Source organism: Calidris pugnax, unplaced genomic scaffold, assembly GCF_001431845.1.
Source record: "Calidris pugnax isolate Ruff unplaced genomic scaffold, ASM143184v1 scaffold63, whole genome shotgun sequence".
Classification (NCBI taxonomy): Eukaryota; Metazoa; Chordata; class Aves; order Charadriiformes; family Scolopacidae; genus Calidris; species Calidris pugnax.
In genome coordinates this window covers 7,004,026-7,016,172 of record NW_015090852.1, presented here as the reverse complement: position 1 = coordinate 7,016,172, position 12,147 = coordinate 7,004,026, and the positions used below count along the sequence as shown (strand labels likewise).

The window sequence follows — 12,147 nt, the reverse complement described above, 5'->3', positions numbered from 1 at the left end:
TTTATTTTTTTGACTCCTCCTGTGGATCGTTCTTGGTCATGGCATCCAAGGCTTGGAATGGTGTTCACGCAGTGGTGCTGGAGGCAGCCTGGAAGGAGAGCCTTGTGCTTTTTACTCTGGAATAACACCTGGACGTGGCTGCAGTACAGGAGGGTGCCCTGTCACCGCTGGGTGCACGCAGCTTGTCATTTGGGCATCCTTTGCCTGCCTGCTGAGGGGGTGACTAGAAGCAGCTAAAGCTGCATTTAATTGTTTAAGCTGTTTTAACGCTTGGGGCAGAAATACGTGGAAACACCCCACACACCTTCCCTGCAGACTTATGCTTTTCTAATCTGCCTAAATATTGCGAAATTACTTAGGGGTAACGCCTGAAATTCCCTTAGTAGCTTGTACTAACTGCATGGAAGACATTAAGTTATTTATTTTGTGGGACAGAAAGCGGCTCTTTAACCCGAGGCTGGCCTAGGCTGTGACTACCTGCACATTGCAAACATGCTGGGGTGCAAATAGCTGTTCACACAGGTGGGGAAGGCTCAGCCCACATGGTCACATCTAATTAAGATTGCTGTGCAGAGCCTGCCCTTTCAGTTTGCTCTCACTCCTCCAGTGCCAACGTTGCTGTCACTGTTTCTGACTTTCTGCTGCCAAGCAAAGTTTAGCGCAGGTGCCAAATGAAACTAAGTGGGTTTAAATTGGAAACACACATTTTTGTCATCGCTAGTTATTACAATACATGCCAATGAAAATTGCGCTTTTGCTGAAACTACAGGGGAAATCTGAAAGGTCATACACAATATTGAGGTAAGAAAAATGTCATGCTTTAAACAGTGCCATGAAGAGCATAAAACCAGATGAAGGCCCGTGTAATGTTTCTCTGATCAAAAAAGATGATTTAAAGTCATGATTTGGACATGTCAGTCTTGCTGGTGTTTGACAATGTTAGATGAATTGCTGGTAAATATAATTGCTTTGCCAAATGATTTTGGGGAAAGAAAAATTGCAGCCTGATAAAAGCAGAAATTAAATGCAACTTTTATGAAACCAAGTCAAAATATAACAGAGTTGCTCAAATTTGTTACAGTATAAAATCTCCAATACTTTTTTATCCGATAAATATCATTTGAAAGAACCTAAACTTAGAAAAATCAGTACTGAACTGAGAACTCTGGACTCCACCTGTGCCTTGATTCATAATTTATACTCAGTCTTTTCGATGCGCAAGAGGCCTTCACACCTCGTGGCATGCATTATAGATGGAGGAGTTTAGGTTAAAACATGCTTTTACTGTGAGGCATAGGGTATCGCCCACTCTCCACATCAAATTCATGTGTGCAATTTAAACAAGACCTTACTCTGCTCCCAATAAATACACACCAGATGTATCTTTTATAAATGTTGGGTTTTGCCGCGTCTTGACACATGCCAGTAGTTTGAAGCCTGTGCATGCTTCAGTGGGGTATGAAAGCCCCATCCATTCATTAAACTGTGATGTTTCACAATAGGCAAAATTTTAGTGTTGTCAGCTACTCACTGATCAACTTTATTGACTTGCAGTGTCTAATCTGATGGGGTTGTTTTTCGAGGTGTCAATTTCTTTAGCTGAGAGGTTACTCAGTAACACGGGCAAAGGAACTGGACCAAAATCCTCTGATCCGTGATTGCTGACGTTATGTGACATTACATGTGTAAGGTTTGTCCTGCAGGAGGGCTTGCAGGAGAGTTGGGGCTTATGTTAAATAAAACATATTTGAGAAATTTTTGGCTGGGAGAAAGCAGGCTCTTATCTGGAGACAAGCTTTCTGCTGTGGGACTTTATTCATTGTGGCCATTTGAAAAAGAACTATGTTCTTTGTTTAATACCATAATTCAGATGATGTTTATTATAAATTAGCATCTGTTTGAACAATAATCAGTGGTTGGACTTCAAACATAGACAATGACAATAAATTATAGCTTAGCTCCCCATCGACCAGAAAGCTTGATGGGCCAGATGCTTTCTAGCTTCCTCAAGGGCCAGCAGGCACAAGTTTTGGCAGATGTCAGAAGGGAGAGGATTCCCTGAGAGCTCTCTGCTGAGAACGGCCTATAGGGGCTGGAAAGCTGGCATGGCATCATAGCTGTTAAGTCACATACTATGAAAATTTCAAATCACTCAGTTGTGCTTAACAGGAAAGATCATAGTATTTTGTTGAAACAAATAAGAATTCCTGGGCTTCCTCACAACACAAAAACAAATCCTCGGTGATAGTAGTGTTCATCTTCCAGAGAATACAGAAAAGCAATGTTTTCTATTGCAAGGCCACAAGGTCAGATCACGATCATCAGTGTTAACTGCTTGGGAGAGCAAGGTCTTAGAGCATCCAGTTACTAAAATAACAGGAAAGCGCGAGTCTTGTGGTTTTGGGGATGTTCCTCAGGTGCTACTGATTTAAGCAGTGAAATAGACTTCCCAAAAGTCTCCTTGACACACTTGGATTTGGGGGGTCAGCTGCTAAACGGCCATTGGGGCAGGGCTGGGCACTGCTCGGAGAAGACACATGGAAGTGAAGGAGCAGTGTTTGCATTTGCCTTAGATCTGTCTTACCTGGAGGCATCCTAGGCGGGCTGGAGGGCAATGTGCAGTGCAAGTGCAAGCACCAGTGAAGATGAATTCCTCCGCAGGGATCCTTTCAGTTACAATATGAGTTAAAGCTGATGCCTTTGGGACAATAGGACTCTTGTTGCTGGGGTTATTGATCTTTATTGAAAAGTAACAGAGAAACTGTTGAACTGAACAGTAAGCCCCTTGTGAAAATGGGTTGTAGATTAAGTGAAGAAAATTCTTGCCACTCTACCATTTTTCTGCCTGCACTCGTCTGCAGTGCTGGAAAGACAGTAGTAATTTAAAAAAACGGGGCATGCGATTCTCATCTTGTATGAATTAGCTCCAGTGAAGCTGTTGTGATTCATGCCACCTTAGGACCGGGCACAAAACAGCTCTCTTTGATGGGCATGGTGCAGTCAGTTGGCACGGAGGAGTCAGAGGAGGGTGCAGATTGCAAAGCTGAGTCTGGAAGCCTGTACCGTAGCACAAAGGTGTTCGTCTCATTTCCAAGTATGAAAAATGTTTCTTGATCAGTTGATTCCAAAAGGAAAAACTGACTTTTAAACTGCAAATATATTCCAGCCCAGGGATAATTTCCTTTGTAAATGCATGTTGAAATAATCCCATAAAGCAAAAAAATATAAATTGCATGTGGCTTGATATAATTCTTATTTATTGGTCATTTTGATCCTGTACACAGCAAAACAGTAATATGAACACACCATCTAAGCTATAAATATACTATGTACATACAGAGAAGGAACGGTTAATTTTTCCATAAGATGGAGAAGGCACATAATGCAGTGATACACTATGATCATTTTGAGCTGGCCAAACTCCAGCTGCAATATTTGTATTCTGCCTAGTGTAAATATTCCTGGGACTCTGAAGCTACTATTTACTGGTTCACAGGCTGGATGTCACCTCTTCCCAAGGGAAAAGGGAATGGGCTGTGAAAGGGGGACTAAGTAAGTTGCTTCATCCTCTCCCTGCTTCTGAGTATCTTCAGAGGGATCAGGTGATCCGGTGCAGAGCGGACCATGTGCTCTAACTTAGCTCTAACTTCTACAAACTTTCTTTGCAGAAGGCTGTTAGACAGGAAGAGAAAATTTAAATGTGTAAGATTTGGGAGCATATTGTGTATTTGTTTCTTTAATGGATAGGTTGCAAGTGATCATGAATAAATTATTTTACTTTTGGCTTTTGAGTCAAAATAGGGAGATAAATTAAACAAATGTAATTTTGAAATATTTTAGGTCTTCTGCATGCAGGTTCCTCCCATGTTAATAGAGGTTATCAGTGCTTTTTTGGGAAACCAGAAGCCAATCTCTGTATTTTTTTCTTTATAGCAGCACAAATGCTCTCCACAACTCTCAGATGTTATTGCTCCTCCCTGAATGTCTGTGTTTCTGTAGTCATTTTATTACACTCCTGGGCTGAGAAGCAGTAAATAGCTTGACATCTGCTATAACAGCCTTAATCCATGGTTTAAATTTCAGCAAAGATAGTATTAGACACTCTTTATAATGTATTCTCTCTTGTTTTAACTGTTGTTTCCTGGTTGAGATGTGGCCTGGAAGGGTCAGTCTTCCTAACCATGCATTTCATGATCGCTATAACATGTTAATATAGTGACGGCTTTGGGACTTTTTGTGCATCTCCAGGCTGCCATTGAGCTTTTCCAGCTGCAACGTCTGCCTCTCTGACTTCTTTGGACATTGCTTTGTTAATTCAGCTTTTCAGAAGGTGTGTTTAGAAACCAAGTTTGTACCTTTTGGGCCTTTTCTTGTTTGTTTCTTGTAAGATCATAAACACAGTTTTAAATATTTCACATTTTAATCCTTAATTGCAAGAAAATGTGCTCCCTCTAAATCATCTTACACAGACCTGTTTTAGTAGGTAATTCTCATTCTTGACTCACCATTGTCCTCCCTTCCCTCTCCTTTGGCCTTGCCACAATGAAAGTCCAGCTTCACCCTTGTTGCCATCCAGCTTTTGCCTCCGCCTTCCTCAGGTGTCATCCACTTTCATTTCCTTTTCTTCTCTTCTCGCAGTTTTTGCATTTTCACCACTGTTATTTTTATCGTTTCCTCTCCACTGAGACTGACAGCAGTCACTTACGACTTACTCTAATCTTAGTTTAAAGGTTTTTTCCTCTGCATTCTCTCTTCTTGACTTACCTTCTACAAATCACACTCATATTTCGCTGTGAGATTTTTTCCCCTTTGTTGTGCTTTTATGGGTGCCTTTTTAATTCTTTAGGGGCATATTCCTTCAGAGCTCTCTTTGGTCTGTATGAAAACTCTTTAGACTTTCATCTTCTCTGCTTGTCCTTCCTCTGTACATGTTCCTGGGTATCTTGCTCAGCCCTATAGATCCTCTGTGTGGCAATACTTTCTCAAATATTTTATTCTGTACAGATTGTTTTTCTACTGTCTCCAAAATTTCATCCAAAAAGTCAAACCACTGAAAAGAGCAAAATTTCTTTCCAGCCACTTCCATATTCTTGCTCTACCTTGCACTGTGAACAATAACACTTTTCTTCAAGTTAGTTCTCTCTCATGCAAGCTACCTCCATCTTCAGCTGCTTTCTCTCTTTTGTCCTTTTTTATTTGAATCACATAATGATTTTGTCCGGAAAGGACCTGCTGAGGTCATCTAGTCCAACCTCCTGCTCAAAGAAGAGCAAACTTTAAAGTTAGATCTTTCTCATAAGCATTCTACTGCTTCTTATGAAATGACTTAATTTCTGTTTTTCTTTCTTCATCTCTGCTATTCATTTAGGTCTCTATCAATTTTATTTCTTCTTTTAGCTCATTGACCAGAAATCCAAGAACATAAAGCAGGGGCGAGGAACCATCTTCCTTGCGTCTGCTTTACTATTTCAATCCTCCTTCTGCTGTTCGCACACAGTTGGTGCCTCTTAGACTCCCCCCCTGGTTTTCAGAGCTCTCCACCCCCAAGTCCTTCCCAGCCTGCAGCCTAACACAACTTCTTGTCCACTTACTACTTGCTCTCCAGTTCTCACAGGTTCCTAAGTCTTTGCCCACTTTGCCTTCTTTCCCACCTCTGTCTAGAAGGTGGCCTTGTCTTTGGTTCTCTTGCAACTTCTTTGGGTGAAGTTAGTGTAAGAATCTGCCCAAATCACTCCTGCTTCACTGGTGGTCTCTCACAGCTCAGAATTACAGAATTGTAGGGGTTGGAAGGGATCTTTGGAGACCACTTAGTCCAACCCCACTGCTAAAGCAGTTTCATCTAGAGCAGACTGAACAGGAATGTATCCCAGTGGGTTTTGAATATCTCCAGAGAAGGAAACTCCACAACCTCTCTGGGCAGCCTGTTCCAGTGCTCTGGCACCCTCAAAGTGAAGAATCTTTTCCTCGAGACAGAACTTCCTGTGTTCCATCTTGTGTCTGTTGCCCCTTGTCCTGTCACTAAGCACTACTGAGAAGAGCCTGACCCTATCCTCTTGACACCCACCCTTTGGATATTTATAAATATCTATAATTTTGCTATTTGCTGTCTCATTTACTGAGCAGTATCTACGTCAAATTGTATATTCTTTGACTCACTGTCTTCTTTTTGCAAATATTTATTTAACTTTCTAAAAAGATGCCTAATAAACTTCATAGTATTTTTTTTTGTTATGCCTTAGCAGTGTCTCACAGGGTAAATGCTGGTATAAACCAAGAGTTTCAATTAAAAGCTATTACATCTCTTGTTAGATATTGCCATAAATCAAAAAGATTTTCCCTGAATCTCTGCTGTTTCTTATCTACCATCGTATTTTTGGTAACTTATTTTTCCGTTCTTTCCTTAGTCGCCATTTGAACTCTCTGGATTTAAACTGCATCTGTAAAACAACGATTGCATTCAAAATAATAAGCTTCAGTAGCAAAGCTGTAAATTGGCCTAGAATAAAATCTGTTGTGCATTTTCGCTATGACTACATTCTGCTCTTTTAACTCAGCTTGAATCCTACCATCCGCTCACATTTTCCATAGTGCTTTGTTTTGAAAGATATTGGTGAGGACTGCAAAAAATCCAGAATGTGCTTACTATCATAGTTACTGCTAATCATCTCATACAAAAATAAATGTGAGTGACATTGATCTTCAGTAACCCCTTAAGGGGTTCATTCAAAATGAATTATGAATTGCTCATTAGTTAAAAAGATGAGTTAAACTCTTGGATAGTGAGTGTGCGTGCTGTATTATGCAACTCCTGGAATAGCAGTCTGGGGTTTGATGCATATATCTGGGATGTTTCATAACTGTGGGAATGTATAACTGAACTGTAGGAAGAAAGAAATGCCATAATGAACTATCCACTTTGGTGCCTCTTTATTGTGGGTTCAGTTTGTGTGGGAGCTAATGCTTATGCTTTAACTTCTTGACTATGTGTGAAAATTAACTGGATGAGCTACTGCTAAAATTTGCCTTTCCAGTTCAAATAAACCTTGGATGTATTTTTGGCACATCCTTTCCCACTACAGGGATGATCATTAAATCTGTTGAAGATTTTCAAATGTCTTTTTCATTATGAGATTTCTTCCGAATTTTTCTTGGAATTCAATTACATTTTACGCGTGTGTTTCTTTTTCAACAAACAGTTGCAATCCTTTTGTTACTGTGTTAAATGGGATTATCCATGTTTTAAAAGATGAAAATTGAGGCACAAAAAATTATTTGCCCATGATTGTACAAGACGTCTCAACTCTAGGAGAAGCACCAACTCTGGTGTCAGAGTTGGAACACTTCTTCATTATTTCCAAGCTAGTGTTTTACCTGTTGGCCACTTCTGCTTTCCTGGTATTTTCCATGAGCTTAGGAAAATGTTTTTGAGCATGCTTTTTGGCAGCCAATGTATGTTTGCAATGTGAGAAGCAACAATTGTATAAAATGGACTATCAGGTAGTATTGTAATGAGAAAACAGCAGTAGTGTGTATGTGCAGAATTTGCTTAGGATGTTTAGATTTCATGTCTCCTTATGAGGTCAGATTGTGCCCACTGGAAATTTTAGGACACAGTCTTTTACACTCAGAGAAACATGTGTGTTTGTGGAAACTGAAATTCTTTTCAGTAGAAGTTGGAAGGGCAACAAGTGAAATGAGAGAACTGAAGGAAAGAAAACCAATTAAATTTGAAGCATTTATTTTGGAGAATTTTCGCACAGCTTCCTTTTAATCCCTGATTAACAGATGAAAGTAGATATGCTGAGACACAGCTCTAGTACTAAACCCTTTGATAACAGAATTAGAATGTCTTTACTGTACAGGCTCATTTGATTTGTCTGCATCATCTTCTGCAGCATTGATTGCTAGGCAGTCAAAGGAAAGCACAAAAAAGAAGCTGTTACTCGTGTTGCATCTGAGACAGGCACTTACATGTACCCCAGGAGCCATTACTGTCTGTAATGCCTACTGCTTATTACCAAGGCTGGAGTTTCCAGTGCAAATAAAAATAGTCCTTGGATGGGTTGGTCCAAACCGATGATAAATGGCCTTGGTTCACTTAACTGCTAAGAGAATTTTAATGTTATTTAACTTAAAAGGAAAATATTGAAAGCCCAAAGTCATTGTAATTTTTATAGTGAGTGTTCCTGGATTCCGAATGAAAATGAACATATCTAACATATGTACACTGTCCCTTTTCAGTCATCTTCCAGGATGGAGGAGCACTTTCTTCTAAATCAGTCTTTCCATCGGCGGTGGCTGCACCATGTTCCACATCTCTACCCGGGATCCCTCCTTCTCCTGCCGGCTGGGGCTGTAGGTCCCTTGAGTCGCCCGTTTATTGGCAGCGATGACTGAAACCACAACTGCCAAGAAGAGGATCAATAACAAGGCCAGCGTTACTGAGCCAATGGAGGTGAATATGTTCGAGATCAAGTCAGTTGTCAACTGGAAGGATTGAAATAATTGCAATATAATTTGTGTCAAGAGAATACTGAGACATACTTGAGCTACCATGAAGGAAAACAAAAAATCATTCTATGGATAGGGCTTTGCATAGATGAGCTACTGCTGAAGCACCATTTATTGTTAGAGAAGTACATTAGCTGCTCCAGATTCCATTTTTTTTTTTTGACTCTTCAGAAAATTACAGTGTTGGATACACAAGGCAGAGCTGAATGAATTTCATGTAATGACACATTTTGTATAACAGCCTCCTATTCTGCTTGAAAATAACCTGTGAGCTAACATGTCTGTGGATGGAAGTAGTAATTCAGCAATTATTTTTTTGGTCACTTAAATAATAATTCCTTATCCTTAATTTGGTTGTGAATGTGTTATTGCTACTCTTTGCTACAGCAAGTTCAACATGAGCAATTTTGGCTGGATTCTGTCACATTTCTCTTTCTCTTGCTGGAGGAGTCAAGTTTATGTGAATACTTGTACTTATTTTAGAAAATTTGCTTACTGTAAATATTTTTGTAAAATACACTATTTCTACAGACATTTGTGCTAGTAAATTTTCCACCAGCATGTTTGCATGAAATAAGTGTATAGAAGCTGCACAAAGGTGCAACTGAAATCTATTCAGTGAGAAATTAATCAGTATATTTTCACAAATACGTTTTAAAATATTCATCCAGCTCTTCTACACACAGGCTTTGTAGCTTCATCTACAGAAACACAAGCAGTACAGTACAGGATGAATGTAAGGGTGCTCTGAGTTTTATTTTTTTCTCTGTTTTCATGTGGCAGTGGGAAATGTGATGATGTCAGAAGGCACAGTGCACATAAACAAATCTGCCAGTTGAAAAGCTTTAGACCAGAGAAATTTTATAGTTAGTAGATGAATGTTTTATACACACCTACGTATGTGTTTTTATATGTAAAAAATACTTATGGTGAGGTAAGCCAATGAAGTGATGTGGTTAGTGTGGAAAAGTGGTCACTACGGACAGAATGACCCTGGCAGGAATTGAACTTCTGGGCAGATTCTGCCATCCATCATCTTTTGATTTGTATTACGAGTGACAGCTGAACTGCCATAGACGAATGTGTGCTTGAGGCTGAACTTTCAAATCCCAAAATATTTAGAAACAGAAAACAGCAGGTCAAAGCCCATTTCCCAGTTAGATACTGCATGGTACAGGATAATCTAGTGACATGCATACTCATCGTTTCTAAGGAATTGCTGTTACAATGCTGAGAAGGATGACGATTTTGCATTCAGTGATGGTTGTACTGTAAGTGGCTGCTGTTACTGTGCGTATATTGCCTGGGCTCATGCTGCTCAGATGCCTTTGCAGAAGAATGACAGTGCCAGGGGGAAAATGTTAAAACAATCCTTCTTTTTTTTTTTCTCTTTCCATCTCCACTCTGATGTAAAAGGTCCTACTGCAATAATAAAAGTTTGGCTCAGGGATTCTCTTTAGGGGATGCACGACCAGCTAGGATATTTTCTTCTGTCCTTGATGGCTAAATAGATGGTTCCTATGATTTTAAAAACATTTTTTCCAAGAGAACTAATCTAGTGCAGATGAAAGACCACATGGCTCCAACCCATGAAACATGTTGGTCTATTAAATTGTATTGGATTGGGAAGGTCATTTCATCTTTAGATGGTGTTACAGGTATATTTGAGGTTTTAGTTTTTCTCTGTACTGTGTTAGACTATATGACCCTTGTTTCTCTTGTCTCAGAGAGGCTGCAAATTTTTAATGGAATTTTTATTCTCAGAAGCTGTCTTTTACCTTCATTGTCTGCTCTGGGAAACTGAGGACCAAGACAGTCTAACTTAACTCTGATCCTTGCCATTTGTGACGAAATTCACCACCACGGGTAAATGGATGGTATTGCCTGGTCTCTGGTATGTGGAATTTCTGAACTTATTGTCCCATTTTCCAGTCCATACTCTTTCTATCCTGTTGTGAGTATATCTGTATCTATGGAGATATTTTAATTTATTATATCCTTCAAATTAATTTTATTTCTTAAAGAAAAATTTTATGCAAAGGAGTTGCTGTGACTTGTTAAAATGCAGTCACATACCTAAACCTCATTCTCAAGTTAAAATATCATGAAGGCTTTTATTTTTTCTGTTTTGCAATAGTTACTTATTACAGAAGCCTTACCAACAGCACACCATAACAATCCACTACACAGTTTGTTCCAATTCTTGTTTATGTTTAATAAATATTATTCATTCATTGGATTTGGCTTGGTCAACCAGTGACTTGAACCTGAAAAAAACTACTGAAAATTGCCCATATTACCTGTATCTGTGCTGGACAAAACACTTTCTCTTGACTCAGTATGTAAAAAAACTTACCCCACAGATTAAAATCTAGACAGCTGTGTTTTCTATCATGATCAGACACATAAGATAACATTATTTCTGTGTTTATATTGCTTCTAAATCCTAAATATGAAAAAACCCCCAACCTTCAAGTCGTCTTTTTTGGTGGATTCTATTGTTCCAAAAAAAAAATCTACTGTTTAAGTGCTCTCCCCTGGTTTATCAGCCCACATATTTACAGTATAGGTATCCCCCTTAGCAGTAGCACTGAACTGATAACAAGAGTTGCCAGAAGGCTCTGCAGTCTGGTCCCATCAAAATCAACTGCTTCTTTAGTAATTAATGGCTGAACATTTAAATTAATTTGGAAAATCAACTGGCTGATCTGGAAAAAAAATAATCTGAGAACTTTTGTCCCCCATCATCTCAGAGTTTCTTCGTCACAGCATTTGGTGATCCTGAAAAGAAAAAGGACTGAACAGCATTTTTAGAAACATAGTACAGCTGAGACAGTGGAAAAAGAGGTTTTCTGTTACCAACCCTCCTATGTACTCTGCATAATGACAGAAAGTGGACTTTAAAAAAGCAGTTTGAACATAAAGGTACAATATCAGTGCTTCAGGTCTTCTGGTAAGTCCTTGCCTGTTGCTTTCACTATAGATGGATCTAGGGTATGAACCTTTCTGATGTTTCAAAGAGCAGAGCCTCTCTGACCACCGTGGGACTGCTCATGTGTGTAGCTGCTTATCTCGGTGTTCACAGCCATGTAGCAGATCACCCATGGATGTCAGTCTGAGGGAGTCCTAACCTGCTGGGGGGTGAGCAATGCACAGCTGATGTCTCCTTGGTTAGACCACCACGGTACATCATCACCTTTTAGTTTCATATCAGACAGGCTGCTATTCACTTCCCTGTATTAGCTTGTTAAGATCTTGCTATTGAATTGGTTGCTTGGGAGATGGCCACTTGCTATAAATATACAATTTTTTGGTGCGCTTATCACAAAGATGTGGTGAAGTCCCACACAAGAGGTTTTCTGTGGCCTAGAGCTTCAAAATCAGAAGGGGAAAGCTCTGGAGAGGAACGAACCAAGCAAGAAAAACTTCATTTTGTCTCAGGACAAACGAAAGGCCACAGGACAGCTCAAGATTTATGAAGAAAAACAAGTTACTGATTTTTTTTTTGCTAAAAACTTTTGTTGTCAGGGAAGCCTATCAGACCCCCACACGCTGTGATGAACTTTCAGAAAAAATTCTTGCTAATAAATGCCACAAGGTGATCACAGCTATTTCTGAATGTAACTTCAGCACTTT

At 39.5% G+C, this 12,147-nt stretch overlaps 1 protein-coding gene across 2 annotated transcripts in view; it reads right to left on the bottom strand.

Moving 5' to 3' along the window:
* Positions 1-7,737: 7,737 nt before the first annotated feature.
* CRB1 (crumbs family member 1, photoreceptor morphogenesis associated) overlaps positions 7,738-12,147 on the bottom strand; it is a 107,165-nt gene continuing 102,755 nt past the window's right edge. The window contains exon 12 of one of the 2 annotated variants that reach the window (XM_014943297.1): positions 7,738-8,487. In XM_014943297.1, coding sequence (XP_014798783.1) covers positions 8,272-8,487 — 216 coding nt within the window. In that variant the 3' untranslated portion in view covers positions 7,738-8,271. The remainder of the gene's footprint in view (positions 8,488-12,147) is intronic. The other variant, XM_014943300.1, reaches the window with a different exon arrangement.